General features: G+C 41.3%; 5 protein-coding genes and 1 long non-coding RNA gene across 10 annotated transcripts; 3 read left to right on the top strand and 3 right to left on the bottom strand.

The window, feature by feature from the left end:
• Positions 1-433: 433 nt before the first annotated feature.
• Positions 434-3933, top strand: tnnt1 (troponin T type 1 (skeletal, slow)). 2 transcript variants are annotated; one of them, XM_085933700.1, is made up of 13 exons: positions 434-456; positions 1653-1680; positions 1762-1778; positions 1846-1974; positions 2259-2280; positions 2553-2613; positions 2679-2795; positions 2926-3003; positions 3085-3198; positions 3262-3371; positions 3445-3535; positions 3606-3646; positions 3719-3933. In XM_085933700.1, exons 2-13 carry the CDS (start codon positions 1655-1657, stop codon positions 3762-3764), a joined length of 852 nt encoding a protein of 283 aa, XP_085789826.1. In that variant the 5' UTR covers positions 434-456; positions 1653-1654; the 3' UTR covers positions 3765-3933. The 2 variants fall into 2 exon arrangements, with proteins under 2 accessions (XP_085789826.1, XP_085789827.1); XM_085933701.1 differs by lacking the exon at positions 434-456 and adding an exon at positions 658-848.
• A 662-nt stretch (positions 3934-4595) lies between these two features.
• On the bottom strand, positions 4596-7612 carry syt5a (synaptotagmin Va). Its single transcript, XM_085933980.1, has 9 exons — positions 7552-7612; positions 6874-7236; positions 6391-6572; positions 6103-6189; positions 5866-6033; positions 5626-5793; positions 5421-5538; positions 5205-5338; positions 4596-5141 (listed from the first exon to the last, which is right to left on the bottom strand). Exons 2-9 carry the CDS (start codon positions 7067-7069, stop codon positions 4932-4934), a joined length of 1263 nt encoding a protein of 420 aa, XP_085790106.1. The 5' UTR covers positions 7070-7236; positions 7552-7612; the 3' UTR covers positions 4596-4931.
• Positions 7613-8303: 691 nt separating this feature from the next.
• On the bottom strand, positions 8304-9737 carry LOC147043886 (ferritin, middle subunit). The gene is made up of 4 exons (XM_085933979.1): positions 9433-9737; positions 8961-9107; positions 8752-8877; positions 8304-8673 (listed from the first exon to the last, which is right to left on the bottom strand). Exons 1-4 carry the CDS (start codon positions 9532-9534, stop codon positions 8518-8520), a joined length of 531 nt encoding a protein of 176 aa, XP_085790105.1. The 5' UTR covers positions 9535-9737; the 3' UTR covers positions 8304-8517.
• Positions 9738-10353: 616 nt separating this feature from the next.
• Positions 10354-16386, bottom strand: aldh16a1 (aldehyde dehydrogenase 16 family, member A1). Its single transcript, XM_085933786.1, has 17 exons — positions 15174-16386; positions 14599-14698; positions 14412-14538; positions 14158-14315; positions 13915-13992; positions 13645-13832; positions 13419-13577; positions 13185-13343; positions 12910-13063; positions 12744-12819; positions 12460-12565; positions 12254-12378; positions 11998-12168; positions 11575-11779; positions 11278-11463; positions 11084-11209; positions 10354-11014 (listed from the first exon to the last, which is right to left on the bottom strand). Exons 1-17 carry the CDS (start codon positions 15261-15263, stop codon positions 10841-10843), a joined length of 2382 nt encoding a protein of 793 aa, XP_085789912.1. The 5' UTR covers positions 15264-16386; the 3' UTR covers positions 10354-10840.
• LOC147043885 (uncharacterized) lies at positions 11498-14823 on the top strand. The gene is made up of 6 exons (XR_015068497.1): positions 11498-11801; positions 12029-12148; positions 12898-13068; positions 13664-13853; positions 14135-14325; positions 14407-14823. It is a non-coding gene; the product is annotated as an uncharacterized LOC147043885 (long non-coding RNA).
• On the top strand, positions 15773-24800 carry LOC147043883 (histone acetyltransferase KAT7-like). Of its 4 annotated transcripts, none has more exons than XM_085933790.1 (15): positions 15773-15968; positions 17114-17210; positions 17472-17645; positions 18279-18560; positions 18632-18714; positions 18923-19009; positions 19613-19711; positions 19796-19906; positions 20914-21105; positions 21179-21268; positions 21396-21536; positions 21612-21705; positions 21796-21942; positions 22448-22554; positions 22734-24800. In XM_085933790.1, exons 1-15 carry the CDS (start codon positions 15954-15956, stop codon positions 22830-22832), a joined length of 1818 nt encoding a protein of 605 aa, XP_085789916.1. In that variant the 5' UTR covers positions 15773-15953; the 3' UTR covers positions 22833-24800. The 4 variants fall into 4 exon arrangements, with proteins under 4 accessions (XP_085789916.1, XP_085789914.1, XP_085789915.1 ...); XM_085933788.1 differs by having other exon boundaries at positions 17114-17258; XM_085933789.1 differs by lacking the exon at positions 15773-15968 and adding an exon at positions 16670-17012 and having other exon boundaries at positions 17114-17258; positions 19796-19885.
• The last annotated feature ends 1580 nt before the right edge of the window (positions 24801-26380 follow it).

Below are 26380 nucleotides of genomic sequence, written 5' to 3'. Positions count from 1 at the left end.
AATGGAGGCTTTTGCTCAACACTAAATGATCCGTATAAATAGCACTAATGCCTTCTCTGCCAGTTTTGTCTCTCTCCTGCCCCAATCTATCTCTCCTTTCATTGAGTCATTCCTGCTCCACCTGTCTGTCCTGGTCCACCAGCCTCCCTCCATTTGTCCTGTGAGGTCAGCCAGCCTCTGTCGGTTCCCCTTAATCCCACGGGGTGCTCATTCTGCGGCCGTCTAATCCACCCGTGACCACACAAGCGCCACCTGCAAGTTAGCACACGCGCTCCCGGCTATTTTTGAATCCTATATTCAAACACTCCATCATGGTCGTTGAATGCATGTGCAACTAGTCATCCATAGAGCCTAGGCATTGTCCCCCCCCCCCCCCCGTGCTATAAATCTCCCCTTCTTTGCACAGTAGTCGCAGTCCCGCTTGTGTGTGTCAACTCATCCCGCGTCTTCATACAGGTCTGTCTTACTCATTTATTTGAGATTTTGTTTTTCTTTTCTCGGGTAAATTAATTAACACAGAGGAGATAAAAGTAATTCGGTGTTCATTTATAGATCAAGGTGTTTCTATTGTGACTAGTAGTTGTGTCGTGAAACTATTCCATTTGCAAAGAAATATAAAAAGTTACGACATGTTCTCATCTTGTTTTGCACAGATGACATAGTGTATTTGTCATGTCATTCTTCGGTCTCATTTGCCCCCTAAACACATTCATTCACTACGAGTGTTAACTAGTTAACACCTGGTTAACTGTTACATGGCAGTTTGCAAGGATACACACACACAGCCAATGACGGACAGAAAGATCAGAGCTGAGATTGGAACACCTGAACCTGCCAAGAGATTCTCGGTGAATGAATCTTTTTGCCGCTATTCCACTTTTAGCAGAATTAGTCTGTTGAATGATATCATCCAAAAGTCATCTCACAATTTCTATTTTAAATGCACATATTAAACGCAATGCTGCATGGTCCCTTGATTTTATAATTTACTTTTTTAAAAGAAATAAATCAAAATTGTGAGGGACACACATACAACAAGAACAGTCCTTGACTAAAATGATCCATGGCATTTGCCTGCTTGATTTGGACACTCCCTAAATTTTTTCCGCCTGCCACTCCTATTAGCTTCCAACATTGACAGAAGTGCTCAAATCTCCAAAATGTCAAGAAGTCAAACGACCAGCTTTCATTTTCTGTGACGGAAGAGTTCTAGAATGTGTTTAAGGACAACGTGTGAGCAATGGTGGAACGAAAGGGAGAGCAACTCAAGCTCTCTTTGTTTAACCTTTGTTACATTCTCACCTGTTGTTCTCGTATGGGTCCTCCAGCATCCTTTGCCAGGATGGTGTCAACACAACCCCCTCTGTGTCTCTGGATTGTTTTATGTGGCAGCTCCAGGACACAATTTATAGCCAGAAGCATCTCAGCGTGTATTATCTGCCTGTTTATTTTAAGTGATTTACAACCGGTTAAAAAAAAAAAGAAAAAAAAAAGAAGGGCCTCCTGTGATCCGGCCATGGAGAGTCTAAAAATGGTCTAGGACAAAAGAGCCGCCATTAAAGCATGCACCAATGGAGTTATGTTTAGTTAGGAGAGAAGCAGAGAAAATGATGGAGATTTTGTTTGAACATTCACGGACTTGTTTCTTGCAGCCATGTCGGACATAGAAGAGGAGTACGAGTGAGTATCCGTCTTTCTGGAATAAAAGCCACAATTGCATTTGATTCATTTTCTTTCTTTCTTTCTTTCTTCTTTGTCCAGGGATCAGGCAGAGGAGGGTAAGGTGCAGACTATTCAACTGTTTATCCAAAACAGATGCGTGCAATCTGTGTCTTCTCATGCCAGAGGTGGAGGTGGAGGAGGAACTGCCACAGGAGGAAGATCAGGAGGAAGAATGTGAGCGGTACCATGAGCATGAAGAGGAGGAGGAGGAGGAGCAGGAGGAGGAGGAGCATGTGTACGAGGATGAAACAGGTAAGGACTTTCATGATATCGAATATTTATTTCTCAATTATGTTTTATTTCTTGTCATTATGGCCTATTATTTCTACAGCCTAGTATTTGTAAGCCGTTTATGTTCAGATTCACATTCTTTCTTAAGCCCCTTCCAGAGAAAATCCCTTTTTTTTTCTTTTTTCTTTTCTTCACTACGGTGGCAATAAAATTGACAAGACAGCATCCAACAGTGCTTTAATGCATCCTCTCTATTCCTGTGTTTAACTCACTGCTAATTGCGTAATCCTCTTTCTTTTCAACAGAGAAGGAACGTCCCAAACCAAAGTAGGTCTGCTTTTTTTTTTTTTTTTTATCTCTCGCTTTGAAATTTGCCGAGTGCAAAATGAGGAAAAATTGCCTCAGTCTTCTGTTGCTGACAACTTTTCGAGTTCCAAAAAGTCGAAAGTAAAATTAAGATAGCTTTTTTTATTTCTGGTGTTAAAACATTTTTTGTGGTGTTGAAGAAAAAACATCCTGAATTGATTTCTTTTTACATGTTCTCATTTCATATTGAATTTCTTACTCATTTTATTTCCTCCTTTGTTTTCTCTATTTAGACCACCGGTGCCTCAAATTGCCCCTCCAAAGATTCCAGAAGGAGATCGAGTTGATTTTGATGTAAGTTTTCATCCGGAGTAGAATTTCTTTATCGGTCTTTTTCAAATCCATTTTTTTCCCACCAGGACATTCACAGGAAGCGAATGGAAAAAGACATGTCGGAGCTGCACACGCTGATCGACGTCCATTTTGAACAAAGGAAGAAAGATGAGGAGGAGCTTATTGGGCTCAAGGAAAGAATTGTAAGTTCCACAGTTTGTTTTGGTAAAAACATCATCAAGCAATAACATGATGTTTCATTTCTGTAGGGATTCATTTCAAAATAAAAAAAAAAATTGCAATTAAACGAACATTTCTTCCCCCTTCTGTCAGGAACGTCGTCGCTCAGAGCGTGCGGAAATCCAAAGAGTGCGAGCCGAGAAAGAGAAGGACAGACAGAATAGGATTGCGGTAAAAAAAAAAAAAAAAAGACGCCAATGAGATGAAAATGTCATCAGTGAACATGACGCATTTCCCTTCTTTATCTGCCAGGAGGAGCGTCAGAGGAAAGAGGAGGAGGAAGCCAAGAAAAAGGCTGTTGATGATGCCAAGAAGAAGAAAGTGCTCTCTGGCATGGGGGGCAACTTTGGAGGCTTCCTGGCCAAGGTCTTGAGACTGACACTCGTGGCAAGGAAATCAAATACTGACATGTCGGCGTGTCCGTCCTAGGCCGAGTCCAGGAGGGGCAAGCGTATGACTGGCAGAGAGGTCAAGAAGAGGACCCTGGCCGACCGGCGTCAGGCCCTCGCCATCGACAGCATGAGAGAGGACTCCCTCAGGTGAGAGCGGACCACTTCTCCGAGCGACACGTTCCTCCTCAAACTTTTTTCTTTTCATATTTCCCAAAAAAAGACAACGAGCCCAGGAGTTGTGGAACTGGATCTACCAGCTGGAGTCTGAAAAATTTGACTACATGGAGCATATAAAGCACCAGAAATATGAAGTGAGCCAGTTCTTGGACTGGAATTCTTCTTTTGTTATTTGTTCTGATTGTTTCGATTTGCTCTTTGCAGATTATTGTGCTGCTCAACAGAATCCAACATGCGCAGAAATTGTAAGTACTTTTTTTTTTCTTCGATTTTATTCGGACGTCTTTCTATTTCAAAGTCTCTCGCGTGTGTTACAGTAAAAAGGTGCACGGCAAAGGGAAGGTGGGTGGCCGTTGGAAGTAAAAGCGGGAAAAATCCAAACACAAGTCAGAATAAAACGGCGAGAAGAAATGCAAGAGCGGGAATCTTAAATCTCTAGGCTTTCTCTGATTCTTTCTTGATAATGTATTTTAATAAAACAACATGCTCTCTGTCACTTGGCATCTTTCTTTTTGACCTTTACAAAATCAGCTCTAGAGTAACACTGCCAGCATCAATAAATGTTTATTAACATTCATAATAGCCACAAAAAAAAAAAAAAGATTTGAAGCCTAATCTTTTCTGCATAAAGCATATGAGTTGTATTTCAACTAGCTTGTCAGTATCTTTCCTCTCTGTCCATACTTTGCCACCATCCGCTTTAATTCCCACCTCACATGTTTGACTGACTGCGTGAGACAAGGACTAAAGAGGGCACTCTGCTAATCCACTCTTTCGTGACGCACGTGCGGACACACACACACACACACACACACACACACACACACACACACACACACACACACACTCCAATGAAACTTTTGGCAAAAGTGTCATTCATCCAAAATAAATGTGAGCAATATAATGGTGAGTGGATTCCATTGTATATGACAAATGAACAGTAAAGAATGATTTTTCCTTTTTTCAGGTATAATAGTGATTATTATTCAAGCAGATTTTCCAGAGGCGCGTGTATGTGAGCTCCAGACTAAATCCACAGAACCATCTGTCACGCAATTTGTCTGAAATATTCCATTTAATCATGTTTCATTTACACACGTTTTTCTTTTTCCACATCCAAAGAACGAGAAACAGTCAGGAATCGGTAGGAATTCGAAATATTTCACCGGGTAAACATATGGAAGTGAAGTCAATCTCAAAAAGTGCAAATATTATTGCCTCACATATCTTTCATGTAAACACATTTTACTTCAACAATACAGGAAGGATTCCTTGAAAGAAAAATGAATCTAAAAGTCATTGACAAAGACAAATGAATGATAGTCCAAAGATGTTCTTGCAATTCAAAACATGATCTATTTCACAATCCTAAACTTCAATCCCGCCCAATCAGGGCAACTCAATATTGATGAACGTTGGCAAAGTGCAAACTTATGACTTTGTAAGAAGAGTTTGATTTTTTTTTTTTGCAAGCCATTGTAGCTGCGCTGTCCACCCAAAATGGAGCCCTCAGATTTGACTCGAGTTGGTTTAGCGGATGGGAGCCTTGAGGGCAGCATCGACCTCCTCCTCCGGCTGCAGGACGTGCCACTGAGCCACCGGACGTCGTGGATTGGCCAACATGTCGGACCAGTGACGCAGTCCCACGCCCGAAGCGCCGTAACCGATCCAGCACTTGCCGATGGGGTCGTTACTTCCCAGTTTGTCGTAATCGTACACCGTGATGATCACCTGGACTTTCTGTGGGAATGAAGACAATTATAGAAATGTCCTTCCTTTCGGACATAACCATCGTTTACCCACCTGGATTTGGGAGAAGGGGATCTCAAAGCTAAAGCTCTCGTTGAAATATGGATTCAGAGTGTTTTGTTTGACTGATGTCTTCTTCTTCTTCAGGCGCTTTCCATTGTGCTGAAGAACCACTTTCACAAAGGGATCTGTGGAAGAAGCAAAATAAGTTTGTCTCGATTATTTTTTTTTCTTCCAAATGACGATGGCGTTATTTTTGCGCGTGCCCACCAGATAGTCCTCCAACATCCATCTTCTTCAAGTTCTTGGCTTCCATGATGTTAACGGTTAGCTTGCCAGCCGTGGGAACGTAACGAAGAGAAATGCAGATGTCACCGAGCTTCTCTTGCTTTATTGAAAGAAATGCAAATAATCAGGTTTGTTTTATTGCTGTCACATTTCAAAACCACTCCAAATGTTTGGATGAAATAAATACCTCCTCTTTTTCTCCTCCAATCAGATCCTTCCATTCATGGATGGGCTGAGCGAGGTCCACGGTGTTCATGGGAATCTTGATCTCACCGATGACGTCGTGTTTGCCGAATCGGTCAAAGTCGAAAACCTGGAGCACCAACGTCTGACCGCCCAACTCTGTGTAGGGTATCTTGGAGAGACGAGAAGAGCCCATTTTAAAAAGGTAAGAAGGTTTGGTGGTTATTTGAACAGTATGACACACCTTGAAAATGAAGGTCTCATTGAAAACCGGACAGAGGTTCTTGCGTTGGACTTTGGTTTCAAACTTTTTCTTCTTGTCCGGCAGCATGTAGACTTTAACGTAGGGGTCGGAAGTCCCGCCCATGTCCATGGCTGCCAGATCCTGAGCCTGCAGGATGCCTACTATCAACTAGAAGGAACAATGAGACATGAGTTGGAGGTATGTCCGGGTTTGCTAGACAATATGTGAGCAGTGTACCTGGTTATCCGTGAAGTTATAATCCAAGGTGTACTCCAGTTTGCCAAAGTTCTCTTTCTCCTCCTCTTCCTTCCCGTCCTCACCTTCCTAAAAGAACCACAAGCTGTAATTGTGAAAGCACTCTTAAGATGGACGACAACAATCTGTTGGCCAAGGTGGAAGTCACAATTTTAGGGGTGTGGCCTAATGATGTCAGGAGGTTAAGTCATATGTGAGAATCAACGAGGTAGCACTGAATACTGAAATGCTCATTTTCAGCCTCACTTGCATAAGAAAGAAACCACTTACCTTCTTGTCCTCTCCGTCCTCTCCTTCCTTTTCCTTCTTCTTGCGTCCTCGCCCGGCCTTTCTTTCTCTGACCTTCTTGGGCTTTTTGCCCTTGTTGAAGCATTTCTTGTAGATGCAGAATCCCATACAGGCAATTAGGGCGAGGACCACCACCACAATGGCACCTACTGCCCACATGGGCACTTGAAAAAGAAGGGTGGAAGATGTTTATGCTGGGTAGTCCCAAACTAAAGTCTTTTCAAAGTTCATGGAATGATACTTACAATTGAGTTTATGGTCTGGAGCAGAGCACAATGGTCACATGACAATGAGAAATAAAAAAATAAAAATAAAAAAAGACAACACCAATGGAAAGTGAGATGACACAAGATGGTGATCTAATGCTAAAAATATTAAAGACACAAAAAAATAAGCTCTATTTTTGATATTGAAAGATAAAGCAATCCTCCGATTAGATTAAATTGAATATATTGATTCACTTACTGGGTAAGTGTGTGAGCTCGTTGAAGAACTTGTTCTTCATGCTGGCAAACTGGTGGTTGGAGTGATGTGAGGGCGGCGGAGGCGGCGGGGGCTCCTTGCTTTCCTCCTCCGCTGCCCTTCGGAGTCGCGCCCCCTCCTTGCTGAGCATCCGCATCATTGCTCTGTGAGAAATATCGTGTCCCAAAATGTATTTCATAAATTGAATGTATTTTCCAATGGCATATTTTCCCCATCAACAACAAGTGCGTGAATCAATTCATTGTATTTACATGACAGGGTGAAATTTGTGTGAATTTCAAACTGTGACTTGAGCCCCTCGCCTCATTCCATGTCACACTCAATAAGTAGTCAGAGTAGATGTCCCTGTGAAAGCATTAGAAGCAGATTAAGTAGCCAAGGTAATCCAAAAATCCCAGGGTTTAAACAAATTAAGCAGGGGTTTTTTTTTTTCCTCTTGGAGCCTCCTGCCCATTTTCCCCTCACTATGCGCCATTAATTAATTTGTTGACAAATTGAAATATCTCATAGCTGTTTTTTTTTCTTCATGTGAAGGACGTTGTTATTGAAAGGCATTTTGCTTTTTTTTTTTTTACTATCAACATTGTCAAGTTAACATGGCCACTGTAAAATAATATAAATATATCATATATATATATATAAAATAATATACTCACCTACCTATCTTTAAGGTCTCAGTCCTTTCACTATCAATATTATTAGGCATCCAAAGATATTGAGCTCCAATCCAACAGTGTTGACTCAAGGGAAGTGGTTGTCCACAACTCTCTTCCTCTCTTTCTCTCTCTCTCTCTCTCTCTCTCTCTCTCTCCCCTCCTTTTTTTTCCTAATCTCCTCATTATCCCTCAATGCCAACTACTTACTGGTCATTCTGCATATTTGGTCCCGAGGCTCTAATTTGATGTTACAAATCTCCTTAAAAAAATGATATTTTTACAAGGATTAACAAATTACACATTAACAGTCTCCATGTTTAAATCCCAAAGGCAATTGTATATGTGGTGATATCCATAGCATTGTAGTTGGTATGTTTTACCACTAGAGGGCAGACTATGACTAAGTACTGGTTGAGTATTGCAGAAAAACGGCATTCACAGAAATTCTTAAACATTCTCACAACTAGAAGCAATGAAAGTCAGTCCATATGAATTGAATAGACGAGAATAAATCAATTCAACGTCATTCAGTAAGTCATGAGCAAAGGTGATGTTGACTTGTGAAATGGCACCACCTAGTGGTCAGGTAATCGCAACGCAAGTTAATCATGCAGGCCTAATTTAAGCAAGTAATTACAGGCTAGAAAAAGAAATATTCAGACATTAAGATTGTTGTGAGCGTTTCTTCTAACACCTGCAATAGTTCAGGGCATTTTGAACAACAATGCTTAAGTCAATGAACAAAAAAAAAGTTAATTCCAGCTTAATTTCTTTTTATTCAGTGTAGAGCATCTCTTTACAACAGCCACTTGAGCATTTGACAGTCATTTTATCATCCCATGAAACCGCCTAAAACACATGGCCCTATGTTAACCACATTACACAGTTGGCTAGGTAGAGAATGCTAATGAAGGCCCATTTTGATGAACATGACGGGCCTTCAAAAAAAAAAAAAAAAAGGGACATGCATTTAGCTCTTGCCCCCCAGAGTGTGCTTATCAAACAGGTACTCTGCCATCTTGTTGTTTCCAGCATCCATTCGGTTCAGGTTGGTAATGTAGTCGCCCAACTTCTTTATGGCCTCCACTTGCTCATTCAAGTAGTGGCTCTCCAAGAAGTCGCACAGCTGTGAACACCAAAAGATGAGGAAAAGGTAAGATCATTGCCATCGAGTGCATGTTCATTTGCTGAAATCCAGACTTACATGTGGGTCCACATGATCGGAGGCCAATTTGTGCAGATCCAGCAGAGCCTGGTTGACATTTTTCTCCAACTGCAGGGCGCACTGCATGGCCTCAAGTCCACTCTCCCACTCATCATGCCCTGGTTTCTGGAGAACAGCACAAATAGAAGTTAGAATCCCAAAAATTTTTACCACTTTTAATTGGTTATATGAAAGCTTGTAGTGCACACCTTGACATCTTGGAGGAAGATACGTCCACCTCTTTGGTTTTGGAAGGACAGCAGCTTCTCAGCATGCTCCCTCTCTTCATCACTGTTCTCCTTGAAGAAATGGGCAAAACCTGGAAGGGCCACGTCATCTCGGGAGAAGTAAAAGGCCTAGCATTTGAAGACAAAACAAAAAGTTACATCCGTGAAGCAATATTAGTCACGATTAAATTATACCAATTGTAGCAACGTCACTAAAAACAGGAGACAATATGGGAATCTGTTTGGGCATATTTAACATTTATCTTTAATAGAAAAAGTAATGAAAAATAGTGGGCCTTTTCTACCACTACGGATGGCTAGCAAACAGGAGCCTGAAATGCCTTCTTCATGGGTCAGTCAACCAAAGAGCACGTTTGTTCATTTGGTTTGCATACAAATTGCATTCTAACCTCGTAACGTGACATAATTTTCTTCTCTCGACAGACTTACTTACCATTGAGGTGTAGGTGTAGGAAGCGAACAGCTCCATGTTAACCATTCGGTTAATGGCGGCCTCGCAATCTTGGTGGTAGTTCTGACGCACTTGAGACTCCATTTTAGCTGGTAGGTTTTGTCTTTTCTTACCCAAAAAACAAAAGTACAAAAATAGAACTTTGCGCCGAGTTAGCTAAATAACACTGAAAGTTGCAATGAAGTAATGGGGTTGGCGAAAAAAAAGGGACGAAGGAAGTTCCGTTCAATCACTGTTGAAGCAAGAACTCTCAAACGACTCTCTGTGTGGAAGTGACTGGAAGGACCTCAATTTATATTCCTCAATCTAATGACTGCTGTGACGTCACCTATAACATCCGCCAATGGCAGCAGGTTTTGTGAGCACGTGACAATAATTGCCTTTCCAGTCATTATTGCGTCACGACCTGAATGTTTACCATATCAGTTGTTAGCAAGAGTGATTGCATGTATGAAAATGAGACTTTAAATCAAAAGCAGATGCACCTCGTAGCGCAAGGAAAAAGAATATTCAAGACCTCACAATTGCTGAGTCACGATTACTCAGCAATCCCCCCCCCACCCACCCCTGCATGCTCAGTTTGTTTTGATTTGTGCTGACTCATTCCTAGACAAAGGTTTTGCATCTACCTCAACTGGAAATGTTGCTGTGTCATTGTCATGACTCAGCAATCTGAAATTGCAAGCTGTGGTAGACGTCTTGTGACCATGACATATGACATATTGGTAGGGAAGTTGACCTTAACACTCCATGAGACTCGGCTAAAAAGGATTTCACAAGAGAAATGGAGAAGTGATGAGTAACAGTCACAATGCGAGTCAGGGAACATTGATTCCAACACTTCATTACCTCTGTATATTCAATTCTACCAAGATGACACGTCAAAAATCTCAACCGAGCATAGACAAAAACACAGAAATGCTGTCAAATTACTTTTAATAGTAACTTATAAACACAACAGAAGTGTAGCTCACTTAAAAATGGAATGTGTACTTGAAACAAACTTGTTTTGTACGTGTTTACAAATCCGTGTTTCTCAAGAAGGCAGAATTCTTCCATAACAACAGTAAGGCATTGTATTTGATACAAAAGGTGTCTCCTTTGGTAGGTTCCACAACGACAGCAGACATTCGGCTCACCAGCTTAATCCTTCATTTTACGTCCAGTACAATTTGTCACGTCCTCCCGAGCTAACATTGTCAACAAATGTGATTTTTGTACTGTGATTGTGTACAATAACCTTTGACCATTACTTCATTCAAGATTTATATCAGGCTTTTTTTTTTTTTTACAGCAGGAAGTTCACTTTGAAATGACTATTGAATTAATCTTTAACTTGCCATGGTGATTATTTTCTCATTTTATTCATCACACTCTTTCTATTGTCATTTTAAGCTGTGGGAATCCACACGCTCTTCCACTGGACGGCATTTCTCCACAGTTCCTCCAGAACAGAGGGGTGGATCCAGTCCCCACCACAATGGTTCCCGTCCTTGTCCTTCTGGCAGAAGAGCCGCAAAGTTTTTAGCGGGCTGGTGCAGGTATACTGGAGGTACTGGCAGCCCTGGAACGGGAGAACGGGATCATGTGAGCTGCGTAACTTCATTTTTCAAGGACCTCAGATAACGCTCACCTCACTGTTGCCCCAATACCAGATGGCCTTGATGACGCTGTGATTGGCCAAGGCCTTTGTCAACTGGTCTCTCCTTCCTGTAATGATGTTCACTAAGCCTGCTGGCAGATCTGAAGACAGGAGCACCTAGATGCAGAGCATTGGCAGTTCCCACACATTTAGGGTTCATTTTGGCACCCCATTGTTCCTCTTACCTGAATAAATGCTAATGCCGGAAGTGGATATTCCTGACTGGGTACCACCACGATGGCGTTGCCAGAGGCAAGGGCTGCTCCGAGAAGTGTTACCATGGAGAGGAGGAGATGCTTGTCAGGAAGGACCACACCCAGCACTCCCAGTGCTTCAGGGATGGAGAGACCCGTGCCGGACTGTGGTACAGGCTGAGCGACAGCAACCGCACCAGATGTTAAAGTAAGTGTGCATCAGGAGAATATAAAACCTAAACTCACTTAAAGAACACATTTCAATTTGTATAACATGAAAGGCTTCACCAGAGTTCCGCCGTGAATGATGTCACAATAGGCAGCCCAATCACGGAGTCTGGCGATGCTGAGCTCCACCTCCAAATCAGCCTCTTCCATAGGAAGACCAGTTTGAGTACTGATTGACGATGCTATGTCCTGCCTTCTTCCTTCAAGCCCCTTGGCCAGCGACTGAATAGACTGGGCGCGTGCAGATGGACTCTTTTTCATCCAGCTAAAAGAGAAAAGTCAAAATGGTAAATATGCAGATCATCTAGACAAATCGAAATCATGACAGTGACAGGCTGAATGAAAGGTTGGTAAACGCTGTGGGAGAACACTGTGTTTTGTTTTATTAGTTTCCCCCCCCCCCCTCCAAAGAAAAAAGACATATCTCTAGTGTATTAGTCAACATGTTTTGATTTGTTTGTTTGAATTTAGTTGGTCACTCACCCGGGCTGAACTTTGATAGCTGTCTCCACAGCATTCCGGACATCTTTCTGGCCTCCATCAGGACAGTAGCCGAGCACGCTGCTGCCCCCGTGTGGATGCACTACTAAGCTGGCGCCAGACTCCGATTTGCAAGCTTTGCCGGCAACAAAATGTGAGTAAGACTTCAGGGCACTGGGAAGAGACATAATGAATATGCTTATGTGCAAAATCACCTTACGTTGTGTAAGAATAACCATATTTAAAACAAACAACACACCCAGCAGTCTCGTCGGGAATGATAACTGGCGGTGCGTCTGTTCCAAACTTGCCGTAGTCCAGAGCAACAGAGGAAGCACGAGGGGGAACGTAGGATGACGATGGCCGCAAAAACTGATAAAGACCCTGAAAAATTGCACAATGATTGTTTCGGCTTCAAATATACCAAAGATTGTATCCAAGAAATCAGAAAGTAAGCAAACAAACCTCCTGCCCTCCATCAGTGCATGTGCCGCTGTCTTTGTGACCAGAAACGGGCAGACACGGATCAGAGAAAGGGTGAGAGTTTACCCACACTGAGCCAACAGACAGACTGAAGAGACACAGAGGGGAAAAAAAAAGCCAGTGGCATTCATGATTTGTGATATTCAAAAGAAATCCAAGCGCAAGTCCATTTGTAATATTATTATTTTTTTAAAAAACATTCTTGGCGGCGGCAACAAGGGAAAGTCAGAAAATTAAAAAAAAAGTATCTGTGTAAATGTGCGTGCCTCTTCGATGTCTCCAAAGCCAGAGTGAGGTCTTCAGTCCAAATACATGCTGTTTGGCCATGTGGACTGTGGTTCCCTGTGTAGAACGCATAGCGTCGCAGTGGATCAAGAAGAATTTTACGTATGGAATACTTTTGATGCATTTACTCTACAGAGGCATCTTTACCCAGCGTCACTGCCTCGGAGTTACTTCTGAAGGTCATAAGCGGAAGCAGTGGGCCAGGAGAGGGCATGACCACACATGACGAGGACGGGGCCGCTCCGCAAAGCACCGTTGGAGGATACTGTGTACCAGAGGGGACAGCGCAGGACTGCAACAACTGAGGTATGGGGGAAAAAAAAAAAATCAATTAAATAAGCTCGGCGTATAGTATCGTGAATTAGCGACGTCAAGTACCTGTATATAAAATCATGAGATCAATAAGATGTTTGATGACTAACCGTGGCCCCGCTATTTTGAGCATCCTGCACGGCGGCGTCCACGAGCACCCTGACATCATGACTGGGTAGCGCCACGCATTTCAAGCCCGCCATGCGTAGCCTCAGGCGGGCCGTCACACTTTCAAGCACGCTCTCCTGCACGCACAACACCCAATGCGCCTGCGGAAAGGGAGAGACGAGATTTTTTGAAAACGAGTGTCGAAAATTGACGAGCGTAGCGGATACTTCACTCACTTCTTTCTTTTTTTTAAAGGCAGTCTCTAACACGTCATCCACTGCACTGTTGATGTCAGCAGACTCAAAAATGATGATAGGGCAGGTAGCACCAATGTTTGGGGATACAGATACTGGGACCCCCATCCCTGCTGTGGCCTTGCACAGCTTCACAGCATCCTAATTTAAAATCAAAATCATACACTTGGTATATTTGATACATGTGAGATGACTTGTCTATATCTACCTGTTTGTTGCCACTGTAGGTGACGTAGCTGATGCTGGAGTTCTTGGCGACATGAGAAGCGAGTGACATGTCAATGCCAGTTAAAACACTGACAACGCCAGCAGGAAGGCCCGCACCCATAAAAAGCTGAGCCAATAGAAGTGTCGGAGGGGCGCTGCTTTGACCAGGGGCAACGATGACCGAGTTGCCTGAGGAGGAAGAATATTTAGGTAAATGTCACATCGTCACATATGAACAAAAATCACAATGAACGCAAAACTTTTTTTTCACCCATGGCCAATGCCGGTAAGACTTTGAGCATCAGGGAGTAAAAACTGCAGTCATCAGACACAACTACTAACACCACACCTGTAATAGAGGAATAACACATTCAAAATCATTCATTAAAATGTGCTGAGTGTATTTTGACGACAGCGTTTTACAGACCTGTTTTTAAAACACTTGTAAATTTGGGAAAAAAAATACAATAAGTATTTCTTTTTATAAACAGGACCGATGGCCCAGCTCACATACCCAATGGCATCCAGTTGGCGATCAGAGTTGCTCGAAGTTGAGCCCAGCTGCTGTAGTACTGCAACAACCTGACAAGGCTGGAGGAGGAACAGGAGGCTTGACAAAGGTCACACAGCTCGGCCACAGTCTGGCCATGCTGTCCGAGAGTGCTCGCCAACCTGAGGACAGGTGACACACATCCAAATGATGCAATGGACTAAACACTTGTAGAAGCATTTCAGCACTTTTAGTTTTTTTTTGTGTGTTCAGAGTACCTGAGCAGCACTTTGGACCTCTGGTAGCAGGACAGGTGACTCCAAGACTCAAAGCCTTTGATAGCGGACAATACGCACTCCGAAATATCGTCCTGCACGGCGCACACTGTGCTGCACACCAGATCACCTAAAAAATTCCAAGTTGCTGTGAACTGTGTAGAGATTTAAGCTCAAAATCGGAGCTCACCTTTCGAGTCCACCAAGGAGCGAGTCTGTCTGTTTGCCAGATTGACAAATTTGCCATCAATGAATAGACCCAAAGTGCGGGACTGGTTATCCAGCCATGCCTACAGGGAAGCGGAAAGGCAAACAGTAAGTGGATATAAAATAAAATAAAATGCACAGACCCTTGTTCAAATGTATATATCAATATTGTCCAAACACTTGAAAGTGACCATTGCACACTTCCACTTTTCGGTTCAAATGATCAAGTTTGGGATTCTGAATATCATGTCTCATATTAATGGTGGCAATTTTGGGAGACGGTAAACAACAGTGCAGTTTCATATCAAAAGTGTACTCACTGTCCCCCATGACAGGTTATTGCAAGGTTATTGCACAGTTCAGTCACATGTCTTGTGAGTTATCAGTTAATGAACTTCACAAGGGTCCAAGAGTCTAACGCCGGCTTGCAATACTTTGAAGAGTGGTCATTACAGTAGAAGAGACACGAAGCATGCATCAATATGTGGAATTTCAGAACAGCAACAAAAAGACAAAACCTCGGTTTAGTTTTTCTTCCAGGCAAAATAGTCATTTTACCTGTGCAGTGGTATTGTTGGAAGTTGTAGCTGGTCCGCACTCCATGCTCTGAAAAATATCTTGTACAGTCTTTGTGGTGGTACCAGCCATAATAGTAATATCTTAATTTTGCAGAAAATCTCCACTATGTCCGTTAATTCTATTCTGAGAAGTTTTAAAGGTCCCAATCTTTGTTATAAAGCAGTAACGCCGCTCCAAGCGAAACCAGTCCAAAAAAAAAGTCAACACGTCAGAGCGAACGTGCTTCCTGTCAAACCCGCCGACTGACAACTTGAAGCGAGAAAATTCATTTCCACCTACGACAACCATCGTTTGTACAGTATATTTACAATTTAAAATCATAATGTTCGATGTTTGGGGTGTAATTGTTTTAATTTCCTCTAAAAGTATTTTAAATCCATATTTTTATCACAAAAACGTATTTTTAAAAGGACAAAACTTTATAATAAATGGAAGCGTGTAAAAATTCTCAAAACCTAAGACGGATAAAACAAGTATAATATTGATGTATTTAGAGTTAAATTCTACGTGAACGCAACATAATTTTAGACACACAAGGGAACGCTCAAAGCACCTTCTCTTGTTTCCAGTCAGACGGATTTTGTCAACGTACCGAGCGTGCGCCTTGAGAGGAAAAGCATCAATTCTGATACGCGGTTTTCAGCTGACTTGGCTCATATTGTAACCTGGCTGTTGGTTGTGGTTCGATATTAATGGGATCTGACATAAATTGCTCCCGTCACAGTCATTATTAACTTGGAAAAAAACGATTCTGTGAAAATGCCCCGGAGAAAGGTAAGGCATATCTTTTCTTTGGTGCAAAACAGCCTTTAGAATAGACTGCAAGCTGGCTCCCATAACGTCATCGATTACGTTATCCAATTTAGGATGCAAACTGAAGGAATCTAGTAACCAGTGGAATTTAACCACACATTAAGCTGTTGTTTGTGTGCGTTGAGAGTACACTCTTAGATTCGATTGTTAGTTAATTCATAAGACCTGCCTTGTTGAATTTGCTCATCGGCTTAGCAAATGTGTATTTCCTGGTTACTTAAATATGCCGCTATTTTTTTTTTTGCACAATTATAGTTTGCCTCTCAACCTATTTTCTATTATGATTGCGGAGCGTGCGTTGATGCTAACCTCCTTAGCCGCGAATACTTCTTGTTTGGTCGGGACACGGATGGAACAAGCTGTTCATTTTGAGGACGGTGCGACGCGTCCGTACCAAAACAACACAGTGATTGGTCAGAATGCCAATTAGCGTTGCGCTCATTGGTCTGGTTTTGTAGAGCTCCGCCTCTTACCTCCTCTCATTGGATGTATGCAAATGAAGTGTTGGGCTTGTTATGAAGTGTCAATAAAGTACGTCAAAAGGGCTTTTATATTGAGTGACGTTTTAAGGCTAATTGGTTTATGAACATTTGATCAATTAGTGAACATTTTAGTCATGCTTTGAATCAATAAATGTTTTCACAACATAGAACTAATCAGGTACCTATTATTATTAGGTACTCCCAGTCAAGCCAGCATGGGCTGGATCAAAAATTGTCTTATACATGATATTATGATACATAGTTTAATACTGTAAAATAATGTCCATTACAGCGTCACCTGATTCACCCAAAGTGTCAGTTTCGGCAGCTCGCATTTTTGCTAAATGTTGCTTGTTTGAACATAATGATAGATGTGATTACCATCAACCCTTCCATCTGACTTAAGGTCCTAAAATATCCGTCTTTGGTTAATGTGATTAATTATTGACAAGTTTGTTGCGTGGGGATGCGGAGGATATGATGCTCCTCACTCAGGATGGGATCTTTTTTGGATTATCCACTGGTAAAACAAAACAAAATCATGGGCATAATAAAGTAATCTGAAGTCTGTATTTAATTACTTTTAGCCAGGACACTCTTCTAATTTATTTTAATTTTTTACAGAGGACCACAGGCAGCAGCTCCGATGGTACAGAGGACTCTGATTTCTCCGCCGACCTCGAGCCGGCCGAAGCAGTCGGGAACGTGCAACGACGAATAAGTACGCGCCTGACTCGCACGTCCCTTCGTCTCAGCCGAAGCACACGAGGTGAAATGTTTGCACGTTTGTTTTTTTTGTTTTTTAACTATATGCATATGTTGCCCAACTTCAACCAAGTTCATAATATTCAACCACCCTCTGCTTTGTCACAGAAACTATTCTTCCTTTATTCACTGCATTTTCTTCCTGTCTTTGAAAATATGAGATGGAATATTCACTTATAACGTTATGGTTTATCTAAACATTTGTACTCTCTTCCAGAAAACTCCAGCACAGCACGAAGCAGTTCTCCTGCACCAGCGGAGACAGCAGCGTCTGCGTTTTCCTCGAGACGCAGAAGCACGCGCAGCCAACAGGGGGCGACAAACACCACAGCCAAAAAATACCCACTCAGGCAGGGCAGGTTATCGGGATCAGATACAGAGGTTAATAATGGTAAGTTTAAAAATAACTGTCATACATACACAGGATGCGAATGACATTATTTCATGTAAGTAATATTGCATATGAAATACATAAAGAAAGATACTTCAGCCACTGAAATCTGACATTCTACATTGTACGGTTGTGTTTCCAGTAAATGCCCAACAACATTTAAAGAGATGTATTTGGAATAATCATGGACAGTGTCACCCCGACTTCTTATTTCATTTGCTTGAGAAAGTTTGATGTACTGTACCTTTTATCACAGAAGGTTTCTAGTTCCATCTTACCCTGCTGCCACCCCAAAAAAAAAGAACTCCCATTTTCATGGCGAGTCAAATGTGTCTGGAGAGGTAGGCAAGAACAAGGACTACAGCATGTTCTGTTATTTGCTGGCTGAGGTCGCACTCACATCTGTCTTGGAATCAGGCATTTCTCTGCCTGGTCTCAAAGGGTGTAAAGTACCTGTGCACCAGTGAAATGAGTGACTGGGGCTTCGTGACCTTGGAATTAGAAAAAAGAAAGAAGAAAAGTTGCAGTCCATACTCTCCACGTCTCACTAACAAGAGAATATCCTAATTGAGGCCATCAGATCTTTGCATAGAAATGAGAAAGCATTTTAATTGGCCTTCATCGACTCTGCAGGCATAAAGCGGACAGCGGACCACGACGAGACCCCTCCCCGCACCCCCACCGGCAATGCCCCATCTTCAGAGTCAGACATCGAGACCTCCAGCCCTGGGAACGACCTGGTTTCTTCTAGCAATGATGTGGTGGTTTCTCAAGAGGAGGATGAAAGACTAGCAAAGGAGCTTTCGCTGAAAGAGGCCGCCGCTCACGACCTTTCCCACAGGCCCAAACGACGGCGCTTTCACGAGAGCTACAACTTCAACATGAAGTGTCCCACGCCTGGATGTAATTCCCAAGGTAGAAGGATTGTTTTTTTTTTCAAATGTTGTGCCTCTGAGCAACAGTCTCATGATCTTCTCCTTGTGTAGGTCACCTGACAGGAAGACACGAGAGACACTTCTCCATATCAGGGTGTCCTCTATATCACAATCTATCAGCTGATGAGTGCAAGGTATTAAAACATAAACACACACACGCAGCATAGGAAAAAAAAAAAAAAAGACTCTTGATAATGGCAACTGCTTTGCTACAACAAATTCAGGGCTCCCGCAATGTTCAAGTGGTATAACAGGGTCACGTCGGAACGCAGAAAGTTTCTTTTGCTGCAGGGCTGGCTGACTGTCACTTGCCGTCGTCACACCGTGTTGATGTTTTGTCAGGGCAAGGTGTCAACCCGCGAGAAACAGGCCGATGAAAGGACGCTGTCTCACCGTCACGACGAGAATCGCCATTCCACCAGGAACCAGGTATGACGTCGTGGCTGGCTTTTGTCATCCCCTGTGTTGAAATGAGATGTGATATTAGAAAGCATGAAATAATCATGATGTCATTGGGTCAAATTTAATAAAGGCAGGAGATAATATGGAGCCTTAAGATATTATATATTCCACTGGACATTATACCCAGAAGCAGCCTTATCAAATCTGAACTTTTTCAATGTTTTTCCTTCCTGAGGCAAGAGCAGACATGAATTGCCGTCTTGTCAGCTAGCGATAAATTAGTGACTGGGTTGCTCATCTCATCAGATATTTAAGAAAGTGGACTTTGTTTCGTGGTGTGTAATATAGATGATAAGCCTGGCAGTAGTAAGAAAATATGTAATTAATGTTTTGTTTTTCTCGGACTCCCTCTACAGTCAACTTTGATTGACTGATAGAAACCGTAAACAACCGGCAGGCTTTTTACTTTCGGTCTTTCTCATTTGTACTAACATAATAAAAGACGACCACGCCGAAGCGGGCGTTATCTTTGTTTCGCGCCTGTCCCGGGAGCTGCCCACGTGTGATTTAAACATCCAGGACAGGTTGTTATCTGGCGCCGACTGGTGCTAACCGTCGGCGACGTGTCAGACCCCGACAGATCGTCAGCTGCGCTACAAGGAGAAAGTGACTGAACTGAGGAAGAAGAGGAACACCGGTCCCAATAAGGAAGAGAAGGACAAGTACACGGTTGGTGGACGAGACGTTTGTCAAATGCCGTTTGAACAACTCGGCGTGATTGTGATGGTTTTAAATACCGGCCTTTGCCGCTAGGATCATCGTCAGAGCCACGGGATGAATCGGGAGCCCCTGCTGGAGAACATCACCAGCGACTACGACCTGGACTTGTTCAGGAAAGCGCAGGCACGTGCCTCGGAGGACCTTGTAAGAGAGAAAACTCATCATCGCCCTCCTCTTTCACTCCTCTCGTTGCGTCAGTTATTTGCCCCCCCCCCCCCCCCTTCGCCGGCTCCTTTCTTTTTTCTCTTCCAGTCTGCACAGCCTCCTCTGCAGCCTCAGGAGGAGTCTGAAATATACTTGGTAGATGGAACAATCCCTTTCAGTTATTTGGTGTGTGTTGTTCTGTTCCACTGAGAGCCATTGAGAAGTCAGGTTATTTTGTTTTGACCCTTAAAGGACTCCCTATTTCCGAAGGCAAACGGACATTAAATATGAATGTGACAATTGGGGCCTTAGCGTGGACTTGTGGTGTTGCGTCATTATTGTTCTAATAGCTTTAATCAGCTTTTCATTCATGTTACGTAATCACACTCAGAACATAAAACTTCTCAGTTCTTAAAAATCATTACAAATATTGCGGCACACCTTGCAATCTGAAAACTCCTCGTGACCAATGATTCATTCAAAAGCTAAGAAGACTGAAGTACACAAAGTATTACAATTTTTTCTTTTACATGACAGCTTAAGTCATTTTTCATGTCTGTATAAGTAATCATTTTGACACCATTCCTAGGAAATTACAATAGCCTAGTATTGGCGAGCGAGCCCACAGGCTACTCATTATTTTCTGGCGCTACCAGTACTCATTCAAAAAAAGAATATTTGTTTACCTGTGCTCCAGTCTTACTCGTTCCCCTGCAAACAGTTGCTCTACTTAATTGAAAAATTCACAGTTTATTATTTTGAGTTCTCAGCTCTGTGTTATTCATTTACAACTGAACGGCAGTTTATATGCTCGAGAAAATTCCTGCACTCATCTACAATTTTCTTCATTGTGATTCTGGTTGTTATCTATGCTCTTCCCTGACTAACAGAGTTTTTTGTTTTTTTTTTCTTCTCCTTCTTCCTTTTTGTCACGGCAACCTATTACCCTGTTCTGTCCTCTTCTACCATTTCCTTTCACTCCCATCTTCTTCCCCCGATCATTACAGGAGAAGCTTCGTCTGGCTGGCCAGGTGTCAGAGGGGAGCAACATGATTAAAATCATTGTGTTCGGACGCTACGAACTGGACACGTGGTACCACTCGCCGTACCCGGAAGAATACGCCCGACTGGGGAGGTTGTACATGTGCGAATTCTGCCTTAAGTATATGAAAAGCCAGACCATCTTGCGTCGACATATGGTAAGACTGATTACAAATATTTCCGTAAACGTTATTTCCACAACCAAGCATTTCATTTTTTTTGATCCTTTAGGCCAAATGTGTTTGGAAGCATCCTCCCGGCGATGAAATCTACCGAAAAGGCAACATTTCAGTTTTTGAGGTGGACGGCAAGAAAAATAAGGTAAGAAAGCTTAAAACAATAAAAATGATGAAATTAATGACAAGCATTTATTTGCATAATACAGTATTAATGTTAATTCTTCATTTCAGGATTTTTTTTTTTTAACAGCACTGTGTTTCTCCGTCAGATTTTCTGTCAGAACCTTTGTCTGCTGGCCAAACTTTTTCTAGACCACAAGACTTTGTATTATGACGTTGAACCTTTCCTCTTCTACGTGATGACTGAGGTCGACAACACAGGGTGCCATCTTGTGGGATATTTCTCCAAGGTGAAATCTTTCAAAAATGAAAAAAGAAAATGACATATCGTTGCTGTATTTACGCGTATTTCTGTCTTTGTCTAGGAAAAAAACTCTTTCCTAAACTACAATGTATCCTGTATCCTCACCATGCCACAGTACATGAGGCAGGGATATGGAAAAATGCTTATAGACTTCAGTAAGCAGACACTCTTTGTTATTCTAACATTCTAGAAACCACAAAACAATCGATTTTCGCATTATTATTTTTTTAAATTTGTCCTTTTAGGTTACCTGTTGTCAAAGGTAGAGGAGAAAGTGGGCTCGCCAGAGCGGCCATTATCCGACCTGGGCCTTATCAGCTATCGTAGTTACTGGAAAGAGGTGCTGCTCCGCTACCTGAATAATTTTCAAGGGAAAGAGATCTCCATTAAAGGTCAGTGAGTCCATTTTGTAATGTTGAAATAGCAAATATGCAAGTTACACTTTCATGTCATTCAAAGTGCAAGAACATTTTTGTCCTAAGAATCCATCTTAGCTACATCTTTGCATAAAAAAAAAAAAAATCATGTGGTACTGTAAACGAAGGTCTGAAAATGGCTAGCATTGCTCTCGGGCTAATCGGCTTTTCTCTAGGGAAGGTTCGTGCGACTGGTGTTGCTGATGGTAAAAAAAAATGGCCTTTTGAATCTTCCACTTCTTATTTCCGGCTGATATTTGCACCGGTTATGGATGCGAGTTTTTATTAAATGCATGACATACTCTCTGCTTTCAACGTTTTGGCTGTAGAAAGGGTATGCCTTCTGGAACTGTCATTTTCTGCCTCGAAGCAATTTCACGCATATAAGCGCCATGTCATGAGGGATCATTTGTGTGCTCTAGTTAAATAATGTCATAAAATATGCTTGCTTAGCTTGAATGTTTTCTTTTTATACTGTCAGAGATCAGCCAAGAGACGGCAGTGAACCCAGTGGACATTGTCAGCACGTTGCAGTCCCTCCAAATGCTCAAATATTGGAAGGGGAAACACCTGGTTTTAAAACGACAGGTGAGATCGAGCACTGTGTTTATTTTGGTCATATGACGCTCTCAAGCTGAGCCGTGATTGGTCGCTACCTGAACAACTCTGTGGTTTAATGAGATGGTTCAAAACAATGAGAGAAACTTCAATGAGTTGGCATCTTAAGTTAATCTAGAGCAAGCTTAATCGAATCCCGCCTGTTGTAGGACCTTATTGACGACTGGAAAGCCAAGGAGCGCAAACGTGGTAACAGCAAGACCATTGACCCCACGGCTTTGAAGTGGACGCCACCTAAAGGGACGTAGAACTGTATTTTCTTTCACACTCCCACAAAAAAAAAAAAAAAAAGCAGTCACATCCACTTCTGCGCACTGGTGAGCGCACGCACCTAAAATATTCACACTCGCACTGTTGTTTGAAAAACGCTTCCAGCGGCTTTTTACTAAGTCAGATATTGTTGCACTCACTTCTGTTACAACAAACAATAATGATATTTGTTGCCTCTTCGGGTTATGATAATATTAAAAAGTCTCTGGATGATTGTCGGACTGAATAAGAACGTAAGAGAAAATGTAGCAGGTAATCAATGTATTAGGTGTCAGATTATTCTGATTTATTTACTCAAACATTTTACAGAGTGTCATAGAAAAAGTATTTCTAGCATTATCTCGAAAATGTTCTACAAAATAGTACACAAATGGCATAGCACGATTTTTATTTCGGTTTGGTTTTAGAAAAGTGTGTTTCAATTACAGTGTTGTCAATACAGGTTGAAATAGATAATATTCAGTAACCATTACCTGAAATTTGCGTGACAGAGCTCTGACTGGAAAATACTTGAAAATAATCATTTTATGTGTTCAGAAAAAAAAAAATAATAATTGGCCAGATTTATGTGAAAAGAGAAAGTAGATGCAGGAGCTATTGAAAGAAAGTAAATACTCAATTTTGTTCTAGAATTGTGTAATCAATTAACGTGTGCCACCTATAAGCTATAGCTGCCATTGGCCTTATTTTAACTTTTGTACATCTTTAATTTAAGAAGGGACCTGCCTTGATATCTTTTAAGTTGCTCTTTGTCATCAACAGGACATATGTGAGATTTTTAGACCCCCCCCCCCCCCCCCCCCTCATATTTAATCATTTTCTACCTCTCACCACTGTATAAAAATTGAAATATTCCACTTTTGGTCCTCTTTGTTATTGTGTGAAAATATCTTTTTTTTGTACTAGAGTTCTTGAAAGGAGATGTGTTATTTATGTTTTAAGAATGTGTGAAGTGTAGAATCCAATAGTCGCAGGATTTTTCCGTATGAATAGAAATATTTGTTTCAAATTATGTTTATATTAGGATTCTTAAAAGCGACAGTTTTTTTTTCTTTCTTACTGGGAAAAAAAAACAATTTACATTCGGAGTCATTTTCCTGTAAAACTGGATTCACACTGCAAGTTCATGTGGCGTATTTTAAAAGCAAGCCTTATCCATTTTTGAGTGAAACGCTCACATTAACAGGGTATTTATCCATATGCGTCTTCACGCTGCACTGGTATTATTAATAGATGCGTGATACACATTGTTTTTATCCACATTTGAAAAGAGGCATGATTATGATCTGATGAAGATATGCAATTGTGTTTTTCCTCTTTATTCTGCCATGACGTATCGTATTTCCAAATTGTGCCACTCGAGAACTAAAAAAAATACGGAACCTCGGTGTAAATCCTACCTGGAGAGTAGAAATACAAAATCATAGCCTGACACTTTGCTATTGATGTTGATATAAAGAAGACTAAAACAAGCAAACTAGCAACATGTACTAACTACACAAATAAATTGTAATGTTTTGTTTTTTTTAGCGATTATATATGTTGTCACCTAACGTGGTGTCTGTCCAGTTTCTCTACAAACATCCCGACTCAATTAACAAGTTTTGCCAAAGCTGAAGTGCGCTTATCGGAAAGTGCATTTTGTTTATTTTATAACACTAGCTGTTTTTGATTTCTGTGCCTCTCAATTAGGAAAAAAGGTTATGTTTAGTATTTAGTCAGCCAATGGCAGTTATGGACCAGCAGCTTTTGCTTTGGGCATTAACAGATCTGGAGTGTACTTTTCCATATAGCACCAGCGATGTCATTCCGAATCTCAAAGCACCTTGCTCCGTATTTATAGCAGCAGCAGTGAAGCATAGCTTAGCATCGAACACGTTGCCCTGTTGTGCTTTTTGTGTTCTTCCGTCGTTTGCTTCCTCTTCAATAAACACCTACTGAGTGAGGTTTCTGGTGTGTGTGATCTTTGTATTGCATATTATAATAGCAACAATTTACGTACAAAAGAAAGCTCTCACAGATCATTTTTAATGCCGGTAATAGATTTTTGAAAATGGAATTTGTGCATTTTAGAAATGAATGCAAGTTCCACGGGGAAGTTTTTTTTTTTTTTGGGCCACTTGAGTTAGAAGTTTCATGATTTTTTGGTGTGACTAGGTGGATCAATGCCCCAGATCTGTACAATTGATCTATATATCACGTTTTTAGGGTTTGCCTATTTGCATGCACTGTCACGTGTGGGGTCATTATATCCAATCAATTGAATTGAATTTAAAAGTTGGACTCTTTTATATCAAGTATGATGCACCTGAGCTCAATTTTGAGCTTCATAATCAAGAATGGGAGAAGTATCTACTTATGATTTCTTTAATGTTATGTTTTTCATTTGCAAAAAAAATAAATTCTTACGTCTTGTATTCTATTGTATTGTTAACACGATGTTCTGTCGATAACACATAGGTTCATTGAGACACTTAATGGCAATGATACAGAATTGAAAAACAACAACAACAACAACAACAACAACGCAGATGTCTTCTAGAAAACATCTTCAGTACGAGTAGGATTTCCACTCCTCTTGCATATCTGGGAAAACACAACAGGAATTGATTATAAAACCCATAGAAGGTAACGAAAAGAAAGTGACATTTTGAAATATTTACCTTCATCTAAACTCCTTCTTCCCATGAGCCCTACAAACATCTCCCCTTTATTTCCTGGTTAAGAGAAAGAAGGTATGAGTTTAAAAAAAAAAAAGTTGAATTGTAACATAAAACATATCGTTGTGTAATGAAATTACTTTTTCTGTCCAGACTGATCGGATGCGATACCCCTGGAAGATGGGAAGAATGTAAACAAAATTGAAAATACATAAAAAGACATTTTGCAAATCCCCGGAAGCACAGTTATTATGACTATTTTGATGTGTTTGTGTACCCACCCAGGCTCCTTCCCATCAAGCCGTGGAACTGCTGGGCTTTCGAGCGTTTGATGAGGTCTGCCAGATGAATGGTTATCCCCCTTTCTAGTGGGTAGTCCTACACACACACACACACACACACACACAGTGAGAGCAATTTACATGTGGCTGTACTGACCAAACAAAGTCAACTTAACTGTCCGCTGCTGAACTTTAGCATTATCGAGTAAATCGTAAAAGGATTCATTAATTGTCTGGTCTCTCAGTTTCCATTTTAGTACAGTACTTCATTATAATTCAAATATACCGGATGTCCTATCAAAATATTTTGTATTAATAGTGCCTGTATTATGCCACCAAACATATTTTTTGATATGATTTGGTGTGTTTGCATGTCAATGTAAGTCTGTATGAATGAATTTCATTATGTAACAATTTGGATTGCCATTGATGCTTAATTGCGATATCATGGAGTTTATAATTATTCATTTACATTGTTGTTTTTGAATAGATTGGATGGATTGAAAATGCAATGCAATTTTTCATTGATATAAAATCGAAATGAAATAGTTTCTATCAAGTATTACCTGCCAGTTTTCCAGGGTC

Source organism: Syngnathus leptorhynchus, chromosome 16, assembly GCF_054491065.1.
Source record: "Syngnathus leptorhynchus isolate UIUO chromosome 16, UIUO_Slep, whole genome shotgun sequence".
Lineage (NCBI taxonomy): Eukaryota > Metazoa > Chordata > Actinopteri > Syngnathiformes > Syngnathidae > Syngnathus > Syngnathus leptorhynchus.
Note: the sequence above shows the minus strand (reverse complement) of the source record. Positions and strands in the feature narration are given on the sequence as shown.

What these genes read in the sequence shown, in the direction of transcription:
- tnnt1 (XM_085933700.1), top strand. Translation starts at nt 1,655, where the DNA reads ATGTCGGACATAGAAGAGGAGTACGA. An exon ending in AAGGAACGTCCCAAACCAAA is followed by an intron (nt 2,281 to 2,552) that starts GTAGGTCTGCTT and finishes TTCTCTATTTAG; the next exon opens with ACCACCGGTGCCTCAAATTG. An exon ending in TAAAGCACCAGAAATATGAA is followed by an intron (nt 3,536 to 3,605) that starts GTGAGCCAGTTC and finishes TGCTCTTTGCAG; the next exon opens with ATTATTGTGCTGCTCAACAG.
- syt5a (XM_085933980.1), bottom strand. Translation starts at nt 7,069, where the DNA reads ATGAAATACATTTTGGGACACGATATTTCTCACAGAGCAATGATGCGG. An exon ending in ATGAGACCTTCATTTTCAAG is followed by an intron (nt 5,794 to 5,865) that starts GTGTGTCATACT and finishes CGTCTCTCCAAG; the next exon opens with ATACCCTACACAGAGTTGGG. An exon ending in TTGGAGGAGAAAAAGAGGAG is followed by an intron (nt 5,539 to 5,625) that starts GTATTTATTTCA and finishes CTTTCAATAAAG; the next exon opens with CAAGAGAAGCTCGGTGACAT.
- LOC147043886 (XM_085933979.1), bottom strand. Translation starts at nt 9,534, where the DNA reads ATGGAGTCTCAAGTGCGTCAGAACTACCACCAAGATTGCGAGGCCGCC. An exon ending in CCTACACCTACACCTCAATG is followed by an intron (nt 9,108 to 9,432) that starts GTAAGTAAGTCT and finishes TTCAAATGCTAG; the next exon opens with GCCTTTTACTTCTCCCGAGA. An exon ending in TCTTCCTCCAAGATGTCAAG is followed by an intron (nt 8,878 to 8,960) that starts GTGTGCACTACA and finishes GCTGTTCTCCAG; the next exon opens with AAACCAGGGCATGATGAGTG.
- aldh16a1 (XM_085933786.1), bottom strand. Translation starts at nt 15,263, where the DNA reads ATGGCTGGTACCACCACAAAGACTGTACAAGATATTTTTCAGAGCATG. An exon ending in CCAACAATACCACTGCACAG is followed by an intron (nt 14,699 to 15,173) that starts GTAAAATGACTA and finishes GCTTCCCTGTAG; the next exon opens with GCATGGCTGGATAACCAGTC. An exon ending in CGGCATTAGCATTTATTCAG is followed by an intron (nt 11,210 to 11,277) that starts GTAAGAGGAACA and finishes CTCTGCATCTAG; the next exon opens with GTGCTCCTGTCTTCAGATCT.
- LOC147043883 (XM_085933787.1), top strand. Translation starts at nt 16,986, where the DNA reads ATGGGATCTTTTTTGGATTATCCACTG. An exon ending in TTGTGGGATATTTCTCCAAG is followed by an intron (nt 21,537 to 21,611) that starts GTGAAATCTTTC and finishes GTCTTTGTCTAG; the next exon opens with GAAAAAAACTCTTTCCTAAA. An exon ending in GAAAGAGATCTCCATTAAAG is followed by an intron (nt 21,943 to 22,447) that starts GTCAGTGAGTCC and finishes TTATACTGTCAG; the next exon opens with AGATCAGCCAAGAGACGGCA.